The sequence below is a fragment of the Pimephales promelas genome, chromosome 19 (genome assembly GCF_988280905.1).
Source record: "Pimephales promelas chromosome 19, fPimPro1.hap1.1, whole genome shotgun sequence".
Classification (NCBI taxonomy): Eukaryota; Metazoa; Chordata; class Actinopteri; order Cypriniformes; family Leuciscidae; genus Pimephales; species Pimephales promelas.
The window spans coordinates 27750039-27774122 of NC_142787.1; the positions used below are offsets into that span (position 1 = coordinate 27750039).

The 24084-nt window shown below is 38.6% G+C and overlaps 2 protein-coding genes across 3 annotated transcripts in view; one reads left to right on the plus strand and one right to left on the minus strand.

The window, feature by feature from the left end:
• Window positions 1-13552, plus strand: part of slc6a7 (solute carrier family 6 member 7) — a 35374-nt gene extending 21822 nt beyond the window's left edge. Inside the window, exons 11-15 of the mRNA XM_039693943.2 lie at window positions 10005-10142; window positions 10335-10434; window positions 11415-11533; window positions 11837-12010; window positions 12828-13552. Of these exons, the coding sequence (XP_039549877.2) occupies window positions 10005-10142; window positions 10335-10434; window positions 11415-11533; window positions 11837-12010; window positions 12828-12995 (699 nt within the window). The 3' untranslated portion in view covers window positions 12996-13552. The remainder of the gene's footprint in view (window positions 1-10004; window positions 10143-10334; window positions 10435-11414; window positions 11534-11836; window positions 12011-12827) is intronic.
• Window positions 13553-14515: 963 nt separating this feature from the next.
• stim1b (stromal interaction molecule 1b) overlaps window positions 14516-24084 on the minus strand; it is a 30015-nt gene continuing 20446 nt past the window's right edge. Inside the window, exons 8-14 of one of the 2 annotated variants that reach the window (XM_039693940.2) lie at window positions 23272-23449; window positions 22634-22801; window positions 22429-22529; window positions 21034-21269; window positions 20773-20853; window positions 16798-16861; window positions 14516-15661 (exon numbers count right to left, since the gene is read on the minus strand). In XM_039693940.2, the coding sequence (XP_039549874.2) occupies window positions 15247-15661; window positions 16798-16861; window positions 20773-20853; window positions 21034-21269; window positions 22429-22529; window positions 22634-22801; window positions 23272-23449 (1243 nt within the window). In that variant the 3' untranslated portion in view covers window positions 14516-15246. The remainder of the gene's footprint in view (window positions 15662-16797; window positions 16862-20772; window positions 20854-21033; window positions 21270-22428; window positions 22530-22633; window positions 22802-23271; window positions 23450-24084) is intronic. The other variant, XM_089123899.1, reaches the window with a different exon arrangement.

A 24084-nucleotide genomic window follows, 5' to 3' on the forward strand; every position in this document is an offset into this window, starting at 1 on the left:
AAAAAAACGACAGTGTTACCCCTTTCGTTTTTTTTCATTTTTGGCTGAAAAATTAAGTTTCTCCAATCTTCTCAAAACTCTGGATTATGATAGAGGGCTGTGAGACTTTGACCTGAGTGCAAAAATGGAGGCTCTAGACCCTACTAGAGCTGAGATATCAAAATTCAAAATTTCGACCCGAAAAAAAAACGACAGTGTTACCCCTTTTGTTTTTTTTCATTTTTGGCTGAAAAATTAAGTTTCTCCAATCTTCTCAAAACTCTGGATTATGATAGAGGGCTGTGAGACTTTGACCTGAGTGCAAAAATGGAGGCTCTAGACCCTACTAGAGCTGAGATATCAAAATTCAAAATTTCGACCGGAAAAAAAAACGACAGTGTTACCCCTTTCGTTTTTTTCCATTTTCGGGCGAAAAATTAAGTTTCTCCAATCTTCTCAAAACTCTGGATTCTGAAAGAAGACCACGAGACTTTGACCTGAGTGCAAAAATGGAGGCTCTAGACCCTACTAGAGCTGAGATATCAAAATTCAAAATTTCGACCCGAAAAAAAAACGACAGTGTTACCCCTTTTGTTTTTTTTCATTTTTGGCTGAAAAATTAAGTTTCTCCAATCTTCTCAAAACTCTGGATTATGATAGAGGGCTGTGAGACTTAGACCTGAGTGCAAAAATTGATGATCTAGACCCTTCCAGAGCTGAGATATCAAAATTCAAAATTTCGACCCGAAAAAAAAACGACAGTGTTACCCCTTTCGTTTTTTTTTCATTTTTGGCGAAAAATTAAGTTTCTCCAATCTTCTCAAAACTCTGGATTCTGATAGAAGGCCGCGAGACTTTGACCTGAGTGCAAAAATGGAGGCTCTAGACCCTTCTAGAGCTGAGATATCAAAATTCAAAATTTCGACCCGAAAAAAAAACGACAGTGTTACCCCTTTCGTTTTTTTTCATTTTTGGCTGAAAAATTAAGTTTCTCCAATCTTCTCAAAACTCTGGATTATGATAGAGGGCTGTGAGACTTTGACCTGAGTGCAAAAATGGAGGCTCTAGACCCTACTAGAGCTGAGATATCAAAATTCAAAATTTCGACCCGAAAAAAAAACGACAGTGTTACCCCTTTTGTTTTTTTTCATTTTTGGCTGAAAAATTAAGTTTCTCCAATCTTCTCAAAACTCTGGATTATGATAGAGGGCTGTGAGACTTTGACCTGAGTGCAAAAATGGAGGCTCTAGACCCTACTAGAGCTGAGATATCAAAATTCAAAATTTCGACCGGAAAAAAAAACGACAGTGTTACCCCTTTCGTTTTTTTCCATTTTCGGGCGAAAAATTAAGTTTCTCCAATCTTCTCAAAACTCTGGATTCTGAAAGAAGACCACGAGACTTTGACCTGAGTGCAAAAATGGAGGCTCTAGACCCTTCCAGAGCTGAGATATCGAAATTCAAAATTTCGACCCGAAAAAAAAACGACAGTGTTACCCCTTTCGTTTTTTTTCATTTTTGGCGAAAAATTAAGTTTCTCCAATCTTCTCAAAACTCTGGATTCTGATAGAAGGCCGCGAGACTTTGACCTGAGTGCAAAAATGGAGGCTCTAGACCCTTCTAGAGCTGAGATATCAAAATTCAAAATTTCGACCCGAAAAAAAAACGACAGTGTTACCCCTTTCGTTTTTTTTCATTTTTGGCTGAAAAATTAAGTTTCTCCAATCTTCTCAAAACTCTGGATTCTGATAGAAGGCCGCAAGACTTTGACCTGAGTGCAAAAATGGAGGCTCTAGACCCTTCTAGAGCTGAGATATCAAAATTCAAAATTTCGACCCGAAAAAAAAACGACAGTGTTACCCCTTTCGTTTTTTTTCATTTTTGGGCGAAAAATTAAGTTTCTCCAATCTTCTCAAAACTCTGGATTCTGATAGAGGGCTGTGAGACTTAGACCTGAGTGCAAAAATGGATGATCTAGACCCTTCCAGAGCTGAGATATCAAAATTCAAAATTTCGACCCGAAAAAAAACCGACAGTGTTACCCCTTTCGTTTTTTTTCATTTTTGGCGAAAAATTAAGTTTCTCCAATCTTCTCAAAACTCTGGATTCTGATAGAAGGCCGCGAGACTTTGACCTGAGTGCAAAAATGGAGGCTCTAGACCCTTCTAGAGCTGAGATATCAAAATTCAAAATTTCGACCCGAAAAAAAAACGACAGTGTTACCCCTTTCGTTTTTTTTCATTTTTGGCTGAAAAATTAAGTTTCTCCAATCTTCTGAAAACTCTGGATTATGATAGAGGGCTGTGAGACTTAGACCTGAGTGCAAAAATGGATGATCTAGACCCTTCCAGAGCTGAGATATCAAAATTCAAAATTTCGACCCGAAAAAAAAAACGACAGTGTTACCCCTTTCGTTTTTTTTCATTTTTGGGCGAAAAATTAAGTTTCTCCAATCTTCTCAAAACTCTAGATTCTGATAGAAAGCCGCGAGACTTTGACCTGAGTGCAAAAATGGATGATCTAGACCCTTCCAGAGCTGAGATATCAAAATTCAAAATTTCGACCCGAAAAAAAACGACAGTGTTACCCCTTTCGTTTTTTTTTTCATTTTTGGGCGAAAAATTAAGTTTCTCCAATCTTCTCAAAACTCTGGATTCTGATAGAAGGCCGCGAGACTTTGACCTGAGTGCAAAAATGGAGGCTCTAGACCCTTCCACAGCTGAGATATCGAAACTCAAAATTTCGACCCGAAAAAAAAACGACAGTGTTACCCCTTTCGTTTTTTTCCGTTTTCGGGCAAAAAATCAAGTTTCTCCAATCTTCTCAAAACTCTGGATTATGATAGAGGGCCGCGAGACTTTGACCTGAGTGCAAAAATGGAGGCTCTAGACCCTTCAAGAGCTGAGATATCGAAACTCAAAATTTCGACCCGAAAAAAAAACGACAGTGTTACCCCTTTCGTTTTTTTTTTCATTTTTGGCGAAAAATTAAGTTTCTCCAATCTTCTCAAAACTCTGGATTATGATAGAGGGCTGTGAGACTTAGACCTGAGTGCAAAAATGGATGATCTAGACCCTTCCAGAGCTGAGATATCAAAATTCAAAATTTCGACCCGAAAAAAAAACGACAGTGTTACCCCTTTCGTTTTTTTTCATTTTTGGGCGAAAAATTAAGTTTCTCCAATCTTCTCAAAACTCTGGATTATGATAGAGGGCTGTGAGACTTAGACCTGAGTGCAAAAATGGATGATCTAGACCCTTCCAGAGCTGAGATATCAAAATTCAAAATTTCGACCCGAAAAAAAAACGACAGTGTTACCCCTTTCGTTTTTTTTCATTTTTGGGCGAAAAATTAAGTTTCTCCAATCTTCTCAAAACTCTGGATTCTGATAGAAGGCCGCGAGACTTTGACCTGAGAGCAAAAATGGAGGCTCTAGACCCTTCCAGAGCTGAGATATCAAAATTCAAAATTTCGACCCGAAAAAAAAACGACAGTGTTACCCCTTTCGTTTTTTTTCATTTTTGGCGAAAAATTAAGTTTCTCCAATCTTCTCAAAACTCTGGATTATGATAGAGGGTTGTGAGACTTAGACCTGAGTGCAAAAATGGATGATCTAGACCCTTCCAGAGCTGAGATATCAAAATTCAAAATTTCGACCCGAAAAAAAAAGACAGTGTTACCCCTTTCGTTTTTTTTTCATTTTTGGCGAAAAATTAAGTTTCTCCAATCTTCTCAAAACTCTGGATTCTGATAGAAGGCCGCAAGACTTTGACCTGAGTGCAAAAATGGAGGCTCTAGACCCTACTAGAGCTGAGATATCAAAATTCAAAATTTCGACCCGAAAAAAAAACGACAGTGTTACCCCTTTTGTTTTTTTTCATTTTTGGCTGAAAAATTAAGTTTCTCCAATCTTCTCAAAACTCTGGATTATGATAGAGGGCTGTGAGACTTAGACCTGAGTGCAAAAATGGATGATCTAGACCCTTCCAGAGCTGAGATATCAAAATTCAAAATTTCGACCGGAAAAAAAAACGACAGTGTTACCCCTTTCGTTTTTTTCCATTTTCGGGCGAAAAATTAAGTTTCTCCAATCTTCTCAAAACTCTGGATTCTGAAAGAAGACCACGAGACTTTGACCTGAGTGCAAAAATGGAGGCTCTAGACCCTTCCAGAGCTGAGATATCGAAATTCAAAATTTCGACCCGAAAAAAAAAACGACAGTGTTACCCCTTTCGTTTTTTTTCATTTTTGGGCGAAAAATTAAGTTTCTCCAATCTTCTCAAAACTCTGGATTCTGATAGAGGGCTGTGAGACTTAGACCTGAGTGCAAAAATGGATGATCTAGACCCTTCCAGAGCTGAGATATCAAAATTCAAAATTTCGACCCGAAAAAAAAACGACAGTGTTACCCCTTTCGTTTTTTTTCATTTTTGGCGAAAAATTAAGTTTCTCCAATCTTCTCAAAACTCTGGATTCTGATAGAAGGCCGCGAGACTTTGACCTGAGTGCAAAAATGGAGGCTCTAGACCCTTCTAGAGCTGAGATATCAAAATTAAAAATTTCGACCCGAAAAAAAAACGACAGTGTTACCCCTTTCGTTTTTTTTCATTTTTGGCTGAAAAATTAAGTTTCTCCAATCTTCTCAAAACTCTGGATTATGATAGAGGGCTGTGAGACTTAGACCTGAGTGCAAAAATGGATGATCTAGACCCTTCCAGAGCTGAGATATCAAAATTCAAAATTTCGACCCGAAAAAAAAAACGACAGTGTTACCCCTTTCGTTTTTTTTCATTTTTGGGCGAAAAATTAAGTTTCTCCAATCTTCTCAAAACTCTAGATTCTGATAGAAGGCCGCGAGACTTTGACCTGAGTGCAAAAATGGATGATCTAGACCCTTCCAGAGCTGAGATATCAAAATTCAAAATTTCGACCCGAAAAAAAAACGACAGTGTTACCCCTTTCGTTTTTTTTTCATTTTTGGGCGAAAAATTAAGTTTCTCCAATCTTCTCGAAACTCTGGATTCTGATAGAAGGCCGCGAGACTTTGACCTGAGTGCAAAAATTGAGGCTCTAGACCCTTCCAGAGCTGAGATATCAAAATTCAAAATTTCGACCCGAAAAAAAAAACGACAGTGTTACCCCTTTCGTTTTTTTTCATTTTTGGCTGAAAAATTAAGTTTCTCCAATCTTCTCAAAACTCTGGATTCTGATAGAAGGCCGCAAGACTTTGACCTGAGTGCAAAAATGGAGGCTCTAGACCCTTCTAGAGCTGAGATATCAAAATTCAAAATTTCGACCCGAAAAAAAAAACGACAGTGTTACCCCTTTCGTTTTTTTTTAATTTTTGGCTGAAAAATTAAGTTTCTCCAATCTTCTCAAAACTCTGGATTCTGATAGAAGGCCGCAAGACTTTGACCTGAGTGCAAAAATGGAGGCTCTAGACCCTTCTAGAGCTGAGATATCAAAATTCAAAATTCGACCCGAAAAAAAAAACGACAGTGTTACCCCTTTCGTTTTTTTTCATTTTTGGGCGAAAAATTAAGTTTCTCCAATCTTCTCAAAACTCTGGATTATGATAGAGGGCTGTGAGACTTAGACCTGAGTGCAAAAATGGATGATCTAGACCCTTCCAGAGCTGAGATATCAAAATTCAAAATTTCGACCCGAAAAAAAAAAACGACAGTGTTACCCCTTTCGTTTTTTTTCATTTTTGGGCGAAAAATTAAGTTTCTCCAATCTTCTCAAAACTCTAGATTCTGATAGAAGGCCGCGAGACTTTGACCTGAGTGCAAAAATGGATGATCTAGACCCTTCCAGAGCTGAGATATCAAAATTCAAAATTTCGACCCGAAAAAAAAACGACAGTGTTACCCCTTTCGTTTTTTTTTCATTTTTGGGCGAAAAATTAAGTTTCTCCAATCTTCTCGAAACTCTGGATTCTGATAGAAGGCCGCGAGACTTTGACCTGAGTGCAAAAATTGAGGCTCTAGACCCTTCCAGAGCTGAGATATCAAAATTCAAAATTTTGACCCGAAAAAAAAAACGACAGTGTTACCCCTTTCGTTTTTTTTCATTTTTGGCTGAAAAATTAAGTTTCTCCAATCTTCTCAAAACTCTGGATTCTGATAGAAGGCCGCAAGACTTTGACCTGAGTGCAAAAATGGAGGCTCTAGACCCTTCTAGAGCTGAGATATCAAAATTCAAAATTTCGACCCGAAAAAAAAAACGACAGTGTTACCCCTTTCGTTTTTTTTTAATTTTTGGCTGAAAAATTAAGTTTCTCCAATCTTCTCAAAACTCTGGATTCTGATAGAAGGCCGCAAGACTTTGACCTGAGTGCAAAAATGGAGGCTCTAGACCCTTCTAGAGCTGAGATATCAAAATTCAAAATTTCGACCCGAAAAAAAAACGACAGTGTTACCCCTTTCGTTTTTTTTCATTTTTGGGCGAAAAATTAAGTTTCTCCAATCTTCTCGAAACTCTGGATTCTGATAGAAGGCCGCGAGACTTTGACCTGAGTGCAAAAATGGAGGCTCTAGACCCTTCCAGAGCTGAGATATCAAAATTCAAAATTTCGACCCGAAAAAAAAACGACAGTGTTACCCCTTTCGTTTTTTTTTCATTTTTGGGCGAAAAATTAAGTTTCTCCAATCTTCTCAAAACTCTGGATTCTGATAGAAGGCCGCGAGACTTTGACCTGAGTGCAAAAATGGATGATCTAGACCCTTCCAGAGCTGAGATATCAAAATTCAAAATTTCGACCCGAAAAAAAAACGACAGTCGTTTTTTTTTCATTTTTGGGCGAAAAATTAAGTTTCTCCAATCTTCTCAAAACTCTGGATTCTGATAGAAGGCCGCGAGACTTTGACCTGAGTGCAAAAATGGAGGCTCTAGACCCTTTAAGAGCTGAGATATCGAAACTCAAAATTTCGACCCGAAAAAAAAACGACAGTGTTACCCCTTTCGTTTTTTTTCATTTTTGGGCGAAAAATTAAGTTTCTCCAATCTTCTCAAAACTCTGGATTCTGATAGAAGGCCGCAAGACTTTGACCTGAGTGCAAAAATGGAGGCTCTAGACCCTTCCAGAGCTGAGATATCAAAATTCAAAATTTCGACCCGAAAAAAAAAACGACAGTGTTACCCCTTTCGCTTTTTTTCATTTTTGGGCGAAAAATTAAGTTTCTCCAATCTTCTCAAAACTCTGGATTATGATAGAGGGCCGCGAGACTTTGACCTGAGTGCAAAAATGGAGGCTCTAGACCCTTCCAGAGCTGAGATATCAAAATTCAAAATTTCGACCCGAAAAAAAAAACGACAGTGTTACCCCTTTCGTTTTTTTTAATTTTTGGGCGAAAAATTAAGTTTCTCCAATCTTCTCAAAACTCTGGATTCTGATAGAGGGCCATGAGACTTAGACCTGAGTGCAAAAATTGAGGCTCTAGCCCCTTCCAGAGCTGAGATATCGAAACTCAAAAATTCGGCCCGAAAAAAAAACGACAGTGGTACCCCTTTCGTTTTTTTTCATTTTTGGGCGAAAAATTAAGTTTCTCCAATCTTCTCAAAACTCTGGATTATGATAGAAGGCCGCGAGACTTTGACCTGAGTGCAAAAATGGAGGCTCTAGACCCTTCCAGAGCTGAGATATCAAAATTCAAAATTTCGACCCGAAAAAAAAACGACAGTGTTACCCCTTTCGTTTTTTTTCATTTTTGGGCGAAAAATTAAGTTTCTCCAATCTTCTCAAAACTCTGGATTCTGAAAGAAGACCACGAGACTTTGACCTGAGTGCAAAAATGGAGGCTCTAGACCCTTCCAGAGCTGAGATATCAAAATTCAAAATTTCGACCCGAAAAAAAAAAACGACAGTGTTACCCCTTTCGTTTTTTTTCATTTTTGGGCGAAAAATTAAGTTTCTCCAATCTTCTCAAAACTCTGGATTCTGATAGAGGGCTGTGAGACTTAGACCTGAGTGCAAAAATGGATGATCTAAACCCTTCCAGAGCTGAGATATCAAAATTCAAAATTTCGACCCGAAAAAAAAACGACAGTGTTACCCCTTTCGTTTTTTTTCATTTTTGGGCGAAAAATTAAGTTTCTCCAATCTTCTCAAAACTCTGGATTCTGATAGAAGGCCGCGAGACTTTGACCTGAGTGCAAAAATGGAGGCTCTAGACCCTTCCACAGCTGAGATATCGAAACTCAAAATTTCGACCCGAAAAAAAACGACAGTGTTACCCCTTTCATTTTTTTCCGTTTTCGGGCAAAAAATCAAGTTTCTCCAATCTTCTCAAAACTCTGGATTCTGATAGAGGGCCATGAGACTTAGACCTGAGTGCAAAACTTGAGGCTCTAGCCCCTTCCAGAGCTGAGATATCGAAACTCAAAAATTCGGCCCGAAAAAAAAACGACAGTGGTACCCCTTTCGTTTTTTTTCATTTTTGGGCGAAAAATTAAGTTTCTCCAATCTTCTCAAAACTCTGGATTGTGATAGAGGGCCATGAGACTTTGACCTGAGTGCAAAAATGGAGGCTCTAGCCCCATCCAGAGCTGAGATATCGAAACTCAAAAATTCGACCCGAAAAAAAAAACGACAGTGGTACCCCTTTCGTTTTTTTTTTTTCGGGCGAAAAATTACGTTTCTCCAATCTTCCCAAAACTCTGGATTCTGATAGAGGGCCATGAGACTTTGACCTGAGTGCAAAAATGGAGCCTCTTGACCCTTCCAGAGCTGAGATATCGAAACTCAAAAATTCGACCCGAAAAAAAAAACGACAGTGGTACCCCTTTCGTTTTTTTTTGGTCCGAAAAAATAAGTTTCTCCAATCTTCTTGAAACTCTGGATTCTGATAGAGGGCCATGAGACAAAAATGGAGACTCTAGACCCTTCCTGAGCTGAGATATTGAGATATTTATAATGGCATAAATGCTACATGGGATGTCCATATCTCAGCTCTGGAAGGGTCTAGAACCTCCATTTTTGCACTCAGGTCTAAGTCCCCATGGCCCTCTATCAGAATCCAGAGTTTCAAGAAGATTGGAGAAACTTATTTTTTCGGACCAAAAAAAAAAAACGAAAGGGGTACCACTGTACCACTGGACTCAGAATCCAGAGTTTCAAGAAGAATATATTTAGTTTGTCACAAACAATGTGCAATCTGTAAAACAAAAACCTCAAAATTATAGTTGAAATGGTATACTGCTGGATTTTTTTTGACCTCGAGAAAAAGCTTAAAGTATAGACCAACAAATTTTATGTTTATTAATTTATTTCATGTTGGTAAATTTTTGGGAAGTACATCTGTTTTGACCTGATGTCCATTGGAATGGACAAAAAAATCACAATGAAAGCAATTATATAGGTTTTCATTTATAGAAACCTCATGAGCTGGGAAAATGTACTTTTATATTTTTCAGAAACTTGAAACATAATTCAGGTCTGAGGGGGTTAAAAAGGAAAGAATTATCCATATTAAATGACTGGAAAGGCCATGGGAACCTGATTGGTCCAAAAGTGTGAGAACTCCAAGTGATCGGGTTTCAGTGCTTCTCGATTCGAAATGTTATTGTAGGAAACATCAGTATTCAGGAAGCAGATTTGTCAAGAGATGTGTGAAATAACAGTGTAACATCCTGTCTTCATGCACATTTACTGAAATGAGTGTTGTAGCTCAGGGATGGGATGTGCAGTAACACAGCGGTGTTCCTTCCTCTGTCTTCCCCTGAAAGCCCTGTCTGTCTTTCAGTGTCACTAAGTTCAGTTTCAGAGTATCTTATTGCTTTAGATATACAACAAATATAGCTTGAATATACTGCGGTTTGAAATGAGCACAAACAGACGATGGTGAATGATGGCACACAGCAGTCCTTGTGTTGCCCTAACAGCAAACCCGAGGATCTGTTTAATTTTGTTAATGTAGATGTCAGGGAAACTTATGTCATGTTTGTATACTCCAGACAGGTTAAGAGAGGACACTGTCCTTTGTTTAATTTGTTGCTATTGTGACGTTCTCTCTCTGTGTCCTGTAGTTTGGTAACATGGAGGGCATCTGTACAGCAGTGATGGATGAGTTTCCGCAGCTCAGATCCAATCTGAAGCACAAGACGCTGTTCCTGGCGCTGCTCTGTTTCGCCTTCTATCTGATGGGCCTGCTGCTTATCACTGATGTAAGAGGAACAAACAAACCAATATTATTTTTATAAACACAAGTGTATGGGTACCCAAAGTTTAGTTATGCTTCTGAAATGTTTAATATCATAGCTTGTCCATCTTCATGTTGTTCATTTGGGATCCTCTTCATGCTATTACTGTTTTTGTGGTCTCATATTTTCATTTTGTCCTGTGTTTTTTCATCACAGGGTGGGATATACTGGTTCACGCTCATAGACTCCTTCAGCACTAGCTTTGGTCTCATCATCATTACTCTCTTCATGTGCATTGGCATCTCATTCTTCTATGGTACACCCTCTTTCATTTTTTCATGTAGTAGTTTAAGGGGGTGTTCACACTTGGCAAACACAAACCAAAAACAAACTAAACAAGCGGACCGAGATCACTGAAAAAGTGAAATATGAACGCAACATGGACCAATGACATCCAAACGAACCAAAAACTGGACATGATGTCTATGAGACCCTAAAAAGGCCAGAATGCTCAAGCATACCTACATTTTATCGTGATGGGAGCTACGTTGCACATTACAGTTGGGTGTAGGTGTTGAAAATGTTGTCTTGCAGCAGATCTTCATTTATGGGCAACCGAGAAATTCCTGGTACTGTTTTGACTCTTTTTCACATTTTATAAACTCTTCATGAGCTCTAAGCTGGTAGACGTAACATCACATACAACGAGCAAGTTTAGCCCAAAACACAGCATTGTTTTCAGTGTTCTGTCATAAAATACATATTCGTCATAATAGACGTTTTATTGTTTTGTATCTTTAGGTTCGGGCTTAAAAAATACAGTGCAAATCTGGACTAAATGTATAATTTTATTTTTTTTATTTAGACCAAAAGAACCAAGAGAACCGAACTACAAGTGTGAAATAACTGAAAAGCACCTGCAGTCAGATTAGAAAGCATTTTTTGGGGTTTTTATCAGTCCACAGGAAGCAAAATGAATGGTTTAAAGGAACAGTATCAGGTTGATATTGTTGGTGCCTGTGAGGAAGAACACAACACACATATTCACATCTGATGCACTTCTGCTTTGAGTTACATGAAAGTTCTCTAATTTTGACAGCATGACCATTTAAGGCCAATATTGTTTCAATAGAGCTTTATAGAAAAAAACGACATTTTCTTGTAGTAATTTTACATTTATTGGTTTGCTTAAGTGTCTGCTAAATAATAATCAACCTCTCTGTCACATGTTCCTTCACGTCATGTGACTGCATTCTGAGATCTATGTTATATTTGCATATGCTGATGTAATTGCAGGGGTGAACCAGTTCTGTCAGGACATTGTGGACATGATCTGTCACTGCCCGCCCTGGTGCACAAAACTGCTGTGGTACTTTAAAGCCTGCTGGGTGGTTTTCACTCCCTTCCTGCTAACAGTGAGTGTCCTGTTGATTTTTTGGAATCAGCCTCATCTTTTAACATGTTTCTATTTATGATGGACAGTTATGTAATTGTGAAATAATGTAATATGGAAATGTTCATCAGACTTTCAAGGGTGAGAACAGAATTGTGTTACGGGTAGAAAGTTGCCTCCGCAGCAAAGTGTGGAACCAAACACTATCGCTGGCCTGTGTAATGAATAATTCAGAGTTGCTGGGTCACTGACAGTGATGGTTCCCATTCACAGAGGCATTGTGTTTTTAGATTCAGAATGCTAAGCGATTGTTTTGTTTGTGCAGTTCATCCTGACCTACATTTTCATCGAGATGTACCGTACGTCTCTGACCTACGGCTCGTACGTGTTTCCGATCTGGGGCAAAGCGCTGGGCGTGTGTATGGGTGCCTTCTGCTGTCTGCAGATTCTCATCTGGGCCATTGTGGCTGTCTGTAAAGAGTCTGGCACACTTAAAGATGTAAGTCCCTCCAAATCACCATGTATATAAACACTTTTATTCCGCAAGGATGCTTTTAACTAATCAAGTGACGGTAAAAACATTTATAATGTTATAATACATGTTGATTTCAAATGACAATTATTTAAATTAATACATTTTAAATGAACATAAATAAATTAGTTTCAAATGTTATTTAAAGTGTCCCTATTATGCTTTTTTGGATATATCTTTTTGTGTCGTTTGTAATATAGCTGTTTGTGAATGTAAAATGTCTGCAAAGATCAAAGTGCACTATAAATAATCGATTCTGAACTGCCTGAAACGAGTCGTCAGCAATTCCAATTACTGCACAAACCTACGTAGGCCTGTAACAAATTAGCATGAATGCCAGCCGATTGGTCTTCACTGGATACCTGCAAATAGTGTCTACTTTGACCCACCTTTAAACACTGTATTTGTAGCTGAGGTCTGGAAGAGTCTGGTCGACATGTCCTCACTCAAAGGAAAGGCACTTCCAAAGGATGAGGTCTCAAGCGGGAATTGAAATGGTTAAAACGGACACCATCGTTACTGTTCATATATGACTTTCTATACAAGCCCAGAGGAAACCTCAGTAATGGGCGGTAATGGGCATTTTGTTTCTGACGACAGACCAATCACAACAGACTGGGCCATCTGACCAATCAGAGCAGAGTAGTTCTCGGAAAGGTGGGGTGTTAAAGAGACTGAATCCTTTATCGAACCGCTTCAGACACTGAGAATGGCATAATAGGGCATTTTAATTTTTCAATAAACTTTGCATGTGTTAATTTTGACCTATGTTTCTTACATTCAGCGCTTTAAGAAATCCATCCGTCCCCTCAACTCCTGGCGCGTTAACAACAAAAACACGGCCTCACAGGAGCAGCACGTGGAGCCCCAGAGAATAGAGGGAGCCTTCACGGTTAACCTGACTGACGAAGATTTCACCGCCATGAACTGGGAGGCCATAAGCGAGGCGTAACACTGCCCCAAGTGTTAGGAGGCTGAACTGCACCCTCTCAAAATGACACGTACTGGTGAGGACTTCTGTCTAGAGACGAGTTCACCTGGACTGAAAGGATGCTACCGACTAGTAGGACATTTATTAGTTTAATTTATGATGATGTTGCTCATTTGAAATAGCACTGGGCCGAAGCCAGAGACTGAGAAACGGAAAAGACATCTCTGGTTGAATACTTGATGTCTTAAGGATTCCATTTCATGCCATTCACCTCGCCTTTTCATCAAAGAGTATAAAGACTTATTTTATAAGGTAACAGACTGAGTAACCTGAGACAGTGAAATTTACATTATACAAGAACCAGGTCAAATACAAAAAAATACAAAGACAATGCCTTTAAGAGATCTACAGCAAAACTGAACATATTATTTAAAATAACTGTTCTCAAGAAAAGAAAATGTAGTCCAAGAGGCATTGTAAACTCTCTTTAGAATGTTTAAATGTATAAAATAATTACCATTTTTATAACTTTTTGAAATGCCACACATACAGCAAATAAAATCAAAATGTTTTCATAATTTGTTCTCAGCAAAAGCTGTTTTATCTGTTGACCAAGGGCAGATTCAGCTCATTTCAGTGCTCTTCCTTATGACAGAGGAGGCTCTGAAACTGGTTTGTTTATTCAGAGCACCATGGGAACAGTAGTAAACCTGCTCTTGTTGGGACTTTGTTGTGCTGGACACTAACTCATTGAGCTGTCTGGATTTAGATGTTTTCTCTCAGAGTACACGAATACCTGCCTTTTAATGTTCTGCTCCATTACAGCACATGCAAACAAACCTTCAGGATTTATTACAGTAAATACACAGAAGAAATATGAATCAAGTTCACTGGTGTTCAGCTTACCCCGGATGAACAATTCAAGACTTGTGGGGATATATATATACACTGAATGTGCTGCGTTGGGTCTGCATACTGCGTTGGCGTATATTTCACTGTGGTTTTTTGCGAACAATTAGGGCTTAGCTACTTCCTGCGATGGTTTCAAAAAGACGTTTGCAGGTTTATCACCAGATCCATGACGCAAAGAGGTTTTAAAAAAATGCAATGCTGAGGAAGTTACTCTAGAAAACATATTCAGCTCTGAGAACCGTCATTGTTTTTTGTTTTTGTTTTTTATTATTCTTGTGGTCTATGGAAGGTATTTTCTGCTAATTTAAGAAAAAAAAGTCACTTTAATGTTTATAAAAGTACACTACACAAAGTGAATAAATTTTTTTTCTTAAAGAAATCTCACTGACACCAAACTTTTGAATGGTAGTTAATTAATTAGTTAATAAAAAGTATTAATTTTAGATTTTTTGATAATAAATTGTCGCAGTAAATTTAGAAAAAGTGCAATTAATAATTTGACCTTTCACTTTTACAAAGTCTGCCAAAATTAAATCAGTCAAAGTGAAAAAGAAATACCTAATAATAGTGACAAATGTATTTTAAAGTGTAAAGTTTTGTGTTCTAGTGTCAAGAAAAGAAACTCAGTGTATGTTAGCACTCAACTTTTAATTTGCAAAACCTCCCTTTGTATATCTTGTTTTATTATTTCACCAGTATGAAATGCATGAATGAAGTTAAAGGCATGTAGTTACATGCTGGCCATCAGAAACAGAGACGAGAACTACAGTATATATCTCTGACTCGCATGAAATGAAATTCGGCAATGCTTAAAATGAAAGGCACAGATCTCCTCCATGAGGACGTAACAAAGTTTAAAAAACATTTTAGTAACAAGATATATTCAGCCTCACATCCGTCAGTCAGTATATACTTGTACTGTGTCATGGTCTGCTTTTTTTCAGCAAATGGTAATATTTATGGCCAATCTTTACCTCTGTTAACACAATGTTGAGCTGCACTTGAAAAGGAAAGTAGTACAAGCAAATCCTATGTAAAACAGGATAGTGGGCAGAGGCTGAAAGTCCTGTCATGCACTTCGGCGTTTGTTTTGAGAGTGAAAGCTCAAGCTCACGCTAACTACACTTAGAAACTCGCACCAAAAATGGACATTACCATCTAGTGCCCTTATTTGTTGAAGTAAATAAATAAATGTACAGTGATTTCACACCTGTTCCCAACAAATAACTCTTCCTGTTGCCGTTGGTCAAAACAATTACTGTATAAATCAGAAATTCCACATAAATGACGTTCTTCGAGATTAGAAAGTACCATTGTGCGGGTCTTAATCCTTTTATATTTTGACATGTTCCCAAAACTGTTATTTCTTTGGCCTTCTGAAGATTTTGGTAAAGGTGTGTTTCTTACGGTTCGTGCTGGAACCTTCAGTGTCTTCTCCGTTGGAGCAACTGTCCTCGTCCAACAGGTTCTTCTTCCCTGCGATGTGAGAGATTCGGCTGGATCCCTTTCCCGATGGTGATGACGGGCCGTCCTGCTCGGAGGTGTAGTTGAGAGAGCGCATGGAGTTGGCTGAGGCGAGGCTAGACGAGTGGATCTCTCCGAGACTGGCACATTTCTCCATCCCAAAGGTCTTTTTCTGCAGCAGAAGGCTGTCGGTGGAGGAGCCACCGTTGGATCTGGACTGCTTACTGTAGAGTGGAGTTGAGGAGCAGCGCTGGGCGTCTCCGCAATGAGACATGGAGAGGGAGGAATCCGATTCAGACCGGTTCAGATCCCTAGATGATGGTACAATAAGAGAAGAGGATGTCAGAATCTACTCATTTACTTTCCTTCGGTCTGCTAGTTTCAATTTTTGAACTTGGTCAACATGGAAAGGCAGTCGCTATCCATTTACTTGTACTTCCATCACTTAAAACGATTAGATCCCCGATTAGTTATCCATTCAGAATGCAGCCAAATCTCAATTCAATTTGCAATGGACTGTGAGATACTACTTATACCCGAATATGTCTTCATATTTAAGTTTAGAAATGTGAAGACATTTTTCCCCACTGGAAGGATGTCCATAGGAACGTTTTATTAAGAAAGTAAATGAGTGAATTCTGATTAAAAGTCTCATTGACTTTTGACTTTAAATAACAAAGAGGTGCATGCTGGATTAATTTGGTTTCTATAGACCATTTCACAAGATGTAAACAAGACACTTCCTGTTTCAGTTTGTAACTGTTTTCTTTATTTCACATGTAAAGAAAACATCTTAAAGATGTTTGTTGAACTTTTTGATTCAGTTTTAAATGTTCTGTTGGTTGTATTTTATCCCAGCTTTTATGTAGTGTTAAAAAACTGAAACAGGAAGTGCTTCTGGACCAGTGTTGTTTACATCTTGTGAAATGGTCTATAGTTAAAAACAAATGAGCTAAATCAAAAAGAAAAGTGGAATCATAATATAATTTAATCTATTATAGCCCAATATAGAATTGATATTCATTACTATTTAGCGTGAAAATTAATGGATAAGTTTAAAAATAACTTTGTTAGCAGTCAGTTTTTTAGATTTCAGTTCTTAATTTAGTATTTATTAATTCATAACAGGGAGGTTTTGGACACCCTACACACATGCCGTGTGTGTTTGTGGTACCCGATGCTTTCAGTTCCCTGATCGCTGCATGAACCGGTGAACCCTGTTGTCGGCAGACCTGAGACGGCCTCCACTGATGTGAAGTGTGAGGAACGGTACTGAAGCGCAGCAAAGCGCGAGGAAGAGACGATGGAGGGATGAGACAGAGAGGAAGAGAGTGAAGGCACAGGGAGAAACTCTGCGTGACCAATGGAGTGGCTGCGAGTCTGACGCACATAAGGTCGGCCGAGGGGCCGCAGGGGCCCAGATTCACTCAAACCGCCCTCTACCAACCTCTGTGAGCTCAGGTTCAGTGTGGGGTCTCCGTGACGGGGCCGCAGGGACACCAGGCTGGGAGCTGAGGAGAGGCACACACACAGATGTTTGTCATTCAAATCATCCAGTCTCTGTGAGATACTGAATGCACATGGGGGAAATAATCGAACCGTTAAATCAAGATAACCCTAACCCATATTGGGGTCATAAAACTGTACTGTAGTGTACACTGAGTTCTTAAAAGCTTAGCTTAAAGGGACAGTTCACCCAAAAATTGAAATTCTGTCATAATTTACTCACCCTCATTTTGATCCAAACCTGTAAGACTTTCGTTCATCTTCCGAAGACAAATGAAGATATTTTTTAACTGACCCTACACAACTGACCTTTTGACGATTATCGCCCAAGTAATCCATATAAATTAAATGGTTTAGTAAAATATTTCTGAAGAGACTTGATTTATACTTTATATTAAATTAGTCTTTTATTCACATTTAAACATTGATCAGTGGACATAAACAGAAGCTCAGCTGAACCTGCAAGACGTGTGAGAACAAACCTCATTGGCTCTTGTTGAAGTTTAAACGTGCCGCATGACACGAGAACGAACCTCATTGGCTCTTGTTGAAGTTTAAACGTGCCGCATGACACGAGAACGAACCTCATTGGCTCTTGTTGAAGTTTAAACTTGCTGCTTAACATGAAAATGAACCTCAATGGTTCTCGCACATCATGAAAACATGCTTAAGTTTCCGTTCACCTCAACTGATGCGTGATTTGATGGAAGTTTATATGTGAATAAAAGCCTAAATTCAATCTGTTCATCATATAACGCGATCTTTTCCAAAAAAAAATTGGACTCAATTCATATGGATTCGTTTTATGAACTTTTTAAAGTGTCAAAGTGGTAGTCACGCAGCTGTAAATGGAGGCGGTCAGATTTTATCAAAAATACTTACACAAAGATAAACGAAAGTCTTATGGGTTTGGAATGACGAGGATGAGTAATTGATGAAAGAATATTTGGGTGAACTATAAGGCTCAAAAACAGCTGTTGAGATAGTATTCTCACTTGGAATGGAGGCTTGGAGCTGGAAACAGTATTCAATACGTCATGACAACTAGATGATTATATGCGGAACAACTAAGCTATAGTCCTAAATGATATCTGGTATAATGAGATATTGTGCCATGATGTTGAAGAAGGGGAACTTGAGAACATACATGTAGGTACCATCACACCAGTCTTTGATCAAAATACAAACACTTAACACAAACACATGACTGAGACACATTTTAAAAAGTTCCAGCTGGAAGGAGCATGCGTGATGATGATGATGATTGACCACATTAATTGTGCTTAATGAAGGAAAACAGAGCTGCTAATGTGGCAAAGGAAGTGAACATAAAAGTGTGAAAGCATTGCAAGGCCGCAGTGCAAAGAAGATCAGTGTCCACAAAAAATGTACGATGACGGGTTTCCAGCCTACACCAAAATACTGCAGAGATGCAGCTCTCGGTTAGTTGTATGAAATTGAATCATGGAAACGTTTGAGATGGATAATGACCGTCTGCTTATTACACGGCTACTTAACGAATAAATGGACTTGAAATATTGTTTGGAGTCTAATTATTTTGTCAGAAGACCATGGAGTGTTTTGAAAGACATGAAATGAACAAAGCAAGTAGGATGCTGGGTCTCATTCACCAATAATGAGTGGATTATTTACATTTACACAGAAGTGTTTACAAAAAAATGTATGTCTAATCCACAACAAGTGTGATAAATTTAGAGTATTCTAATAAACGACTACATGATTTTGATCAATCATGATTTATTCATGAAAATGTTCATCTGCAGATTTCATGCACACATATGCACCCATACTAGGTTAGTGAATGAAACCCATTGTCTGCTTGCGACAACAGCCAATATAGTTTAACAGACAATTTTAAAAATGTACATGCGCAGAATATAGCCATCGTCCAATCAGAATATTCCAAAAAGCCGTCTAATAAGTATAAATATAGGCTTTGCACTCTGCGCTTAACACTGGGTTACCATCTTTCTTTTAACCCAAGATTAAGGACAGATTTTAACTTTAGTTTAACAAAAAGGTGGGGTTGTAAAAAATTGGTTTTTAACCCCAAGTTAGCCTTTGCAATGCTGACTTTAAGCTGCTGCGTTAAATTGTATCATTGAACAAATGTTAGAAATAACCCAAGGTTAACAATTTCAGTGTGAAAAGCCCATATATATAATAAAAAAGAAAGCTTTGAGTTAGCTAGCTTGTGCGCAACCTATAGAGCATTGCTTTGTGGCATCATTTTTTGTTATAAAAAGTGTGGTCACATTTTGGCGTAATTTCACGGAATGAAATATTGTCAACAGTGTAGCGATGCATGAAGCACAGCTCACACTGAAGTCACTTTTAAAATAAGCAACTTTCTGGTGGTCAACACGGAGAATTCCCGTGAACAACCTGAACCAGTTGGGAAATCTTTCGCAAACAAAATTTCTGATTGCGTAAATTCCAATTGTAATGAAAGGACTTGGCACTTGAAAAACAGTAAATGTGACCCCACCTTAAAACTTTTAATTTATTTTGGCCTGTGTTAAGCTTAAATCAGTGCAAACATGGAATCAGAGGCTGGATATTAGGGCTGTAACAATACACGTATTCGGTACGAGGCTTTCGGTTCGGATTTCGGTACGCATTAAACAGAATGAGAACATCCATCATGCCTTGTTACCACTGTGCAGGCTGGTGGTGGTGGTGTAATGGTGTGGCGAATGTTTTCTTGGCACACTTTAGGCCCCTTAGTGCCAATTGGGCATCGTTTAAATGCCACGAGCATTGTTTCTGACCATGTGCATCCCTTTATGGCCACCATGTACCCATCCTCTGATGGCTTCTTCCAGCACGATAATGAATCATGTCACAAAGCTGAATCAAACCGAATTAAACCCAACGGTTCGTTGGACCATTTTTTCTGCCGACCAACATTTTGTTATTTCAAATGTAGACGCGTCGCGCGTGGCAAGCGCGCTCATAGACGCTGGCGTGACCACAACATTGCCCAACATCAAATGGCAAATGTAATGTAAGCGGAACGAAACTGAGCTACTCGTCGTTATTGTTTGGATGACGGGCCGATCTGTTACTACACAGCCAAATCCAATAAAGAAAGCATTTGAATTCGCCACTAAAGTAATAACATCGCTGCGAGATCTAGTGAGGAACATTCACATTTCTCCGTTATTAACGAATCAAACCGCGCTGACGTGAAAACCAGGAGAAACATTGTGCCATGAATGAACTAATCAATGTCCACAGATCAGCAACATTCACCATGGATTTACTGTAGTAACACCACTAACTGTAACCATGGAAGTTTGGCGGGAATAGTAGGCTATAATGCTTTCAAGTAACATTACGACGGTTTTATTTCGACATTATGAATACAATTGCTGCCCTCAAATGTTACTGAACTAAAATAAACCTTTGTTTATAACTACTACCTTGTCCAAAGAGCTGTTTTGTTTTATAAGCTCCTAAGAAAAGTCAAGTATAGCTCCATCATTGCTCAAAGTTAAAAAATATCATACTTTATGTTAGTTTTAATAAAAATATAATTAAAAAATATATATCAAGGACATTTCTCTGGCATTTCTTTCTTTTCGCTGTATCGAAAACGTACCGAACCGTGACACAAGTGTATCGTATCGAACTGAACCGTGAATTTTGTGAACCGTCACACCCCTACTGGATATAGATTTCCCCTGTTTTGGAGTTTATCCACATTTAAAAGGATTATAAACAGCAGCACTGATTCCACATCTGCACGTCAAAAGTCTAATAAAGAATTGTGGGGTTTTTGAAAGCTGTGAATACAAATTCCATCTAGAAGGTCTTAATTGGCCAGTGGGAGGGAAATAGAAGTGTTTGCTTTGTGTCAGCATTGGCAGAGAATAAATGGGATGCTGCCAACCAGATTGTTTCCACGGGGATTGGCTCTCGACGGCCATGGGCCAAAGGTCGCTCACTCGCCGATCCATCTGCCAGGCGGCATCTGTGGACATTAGCCAATGATATCACACCACAAAAGGCAGAGCTCAACGGAAAGCTTAATTGCCAAGTATTAGGGTTAGAAAACTCATTTTAAAAAGGTTATAGGTGACTGTGAAGCTTTAAATTTGGACACAGATGAATATGATCGGATTTGACTCATTGTGCCACATGATCAACTCACATTGAAGGGTTCCTGGGGAAAGTATGTCCTCGTCCATGTCATCTAGGTCATCGGATAGCAGTAGGTGTTGGTGTGTAGCAGGGCGGATGCCCAGGAAAGCAGGGTCCAGGTTGAGGGAAGAGGCCAGAGACGACATGCCAGGGTTATTGACAATATTATAGCCGGTCAGAATCTCAATTTGCTGCCACCGATGGAGCTTTTCTCTCAGAGCAGTGGTCACTTCTCCCAGAGCCTGTCTGCAGAAGTGAGAGAGAAAGAGAGGTGGTTTGGTTAAAATAAATAAATAAAAAAAGGTTCTTTATTGGCATTTATGGTTCCATGAAGAACCTTAAAATATCCATTTAACCTTTCCATTCCACAAAAGGAATAGTCCTCATAGTGGAAAAAGGGTTTTCAGATTATTAAAAAGTTAATCACACTAAGTTCACAAAGAATGCATTCGTTTTATATTCACTGCACTACTTTTGTACTGTTTTTCTATGTAAATCTGCGCTTGATGGACGTGTTTAACCATTTCACTTACGTTTCCTTTCAAATATGTTTTATTGGGTTAAATTAAAGTGAGTTAAACTGACAGTGCTTCTGACTAAGTTGGTAACCACTATACCAACACTCGAAGAAACTTCAATATTTTAAAGGGATACTATACGTTTTTGTAAATAAGCTAATTTTACCACTCCCCCAGAGTTAAACAGTTGAGTTTTACCGTTTTCAAATCCATTCAGCCGATTTTCTGATATTTAGAAGAATGTCAGTAACCAGACAGTTTCTGGTCTCATTGACTTCCATAGTTGGAAAAAAAATATATACTATGGAAGTCAATGAGACCAGAAACTCTATGGTTACTGATATTCTTCTAAATATCAGAAAATCGGCTGAATGGATTCGAAAATGAATAAAACCCAACTGTTTAACTCTGGTGGAGTGGTAAAATGAGCCCATTTCCAAAAAAAGTGGAGTATCCCTTTAAACAAAATTAATTTGATACCCTTACACCTCTAATATAATAAATACAAAATACATGACTATATTAATAACAGTATTCAATATTAATATACCACATTTATATACTATTGTACACCACCATAGTGTTACTACAGTATTACAGACATGTCAAGTTATGAGAGATGACAATGTCTTCGTAGTCTTTTAAACTAAAGTTGCAGCTATCTCTTAACTCTCATAAGCGATTGTCAATGTGGCAATTTTCTTCACCACCCCCCCCATTCTATTTACCACAAATGTGTTCTGTGTGAAGAAAATAGTGGTTCTTTTAAAAACTATTTACTGAAAGGTCCAAAAATTATTCTATAACGTCACTTCTGAGGTTAAAATGCCTCTTTATTTCACCTTGCATACAAAAATGGCATGAGCTTCCTCAAAATGGCGACTCACCTGGCTGACAGGATTTTGTGATCAACATCATCCAGTGAAGGGCTGTGGGCCAAGTGGAACGTCCCAAAGAGAGTTCCTCTCTTCTTCTTGATCTTCTCTGCCTGTTATGGTGGTCACAACTTCATAGTTAACAAGCATTACCTGGATGCTAAGCTAGCTGAACAAGCAAAACAGATTTAATATTGTGAGTATGGGATCATCTTACCCCTTCTTTAGCCACTATGAGCTGTTTTTCCGCATTCTGTTTCTTAATGTTGTAGTACTGCACCTCCACCTCGTGTGTGAGCTGCAGCCACTTCTGCAGAGCTTCAGGAGGACACCAGCCGCTCCTCAACTCCAGCTCCCTCTCGGCCTTCTTTAGAGCCATTCGCACCTAAAACAAACACACACGCTTTATGAATATTGGCTGCATTTCAGTGTTTTGATGAGGGGAAACCTCTTCACCAGTTCCCATGGTGATTGGACATCTCTAAGGTGAATTTGAGGGAGACTGCCAGGGTTTCCAAATACTGCTGATGATGAGCGAATGATGAAACATGCCATTATTTTACTAGGATTTGAAAGATTGATAGAAAAAAAGGGGGGAAAAAATCGGTAACGCTTCCTTTTACAGTCCAGTTACCCATGTAAATACTATGTACTTATTTTAGTAACTACATTTCAGGGGAGGTACTACACTTATAAATGATAGCATTACAATTATGACTTATATATTATATATATATATATATATATATATATATATATAGTTAGACTTATATATATATATATATATATATATAAAATAGACTAATATAGACTTGTATCTATATGTATATATATAAAATAAAAAACTTCTCATACCTGTTCCAGCTCCTGCTCTGCATATGTCTGTCTGCTCAGCTCATTCTCAGTTCCCTCACGTAGTTCTCGCAGTCTCTGCGCCTCCTGCTTGGCTGCGTCAATCTCCCTTTTCATCTGCCGCTCCAGCTTGACCTTCTCCTCCTCCACTGTGTGGTGCTCTTCCTGTGCGATCTGCAGCCTGAACGCAAACACATTATCAATCTCAAGCTGCACCAATGTTGACTTGTTACTGTACAAACAGTTCATTTATATAAAATCCCCTCAGTCACCAGCAGGTGGAGCTCTGGAGAACTGAGTCAACATGAAAAGGGAACTGGATCTGCAACTCTACCACACCTCTTCCTCCTCATGAAAAGACAGTTGAACAAGAAGTGGCCTGTTCGATGTGGTAATTTTGTGGTGAAAACTCCTTACAGATTTACAGGGAAATGCATCCTCCCAGCTACATACGGGAAGACCGTGTAGAGATTCTGGGTCATGGAGGATGTCTAAATTTAGTTGTATTAATGTGGCTAATGTGGTTCCATGTTGACAAGAGGTCTTTGATTCCATTTAAAATAATTAAAATCAGTTTTGTTTGACATACATATCTGTGATATTGGTAGCACATTATTTTACACTCCTGTTCCCCATGTACATAGTACACTGACTCACCTAAAGGATTATTAGGAACACCACACTAATGCTGTGTTTGACCCACTTTCGCCTTCAGAACTGCCTTAATTCTACGTGGCATTGGTTCAACAAGGTGCTGAAAGCATTCTTTAGAAATGTTGGCCCATATTTGCAGTTGATGGAGATTTGTGGGATGCA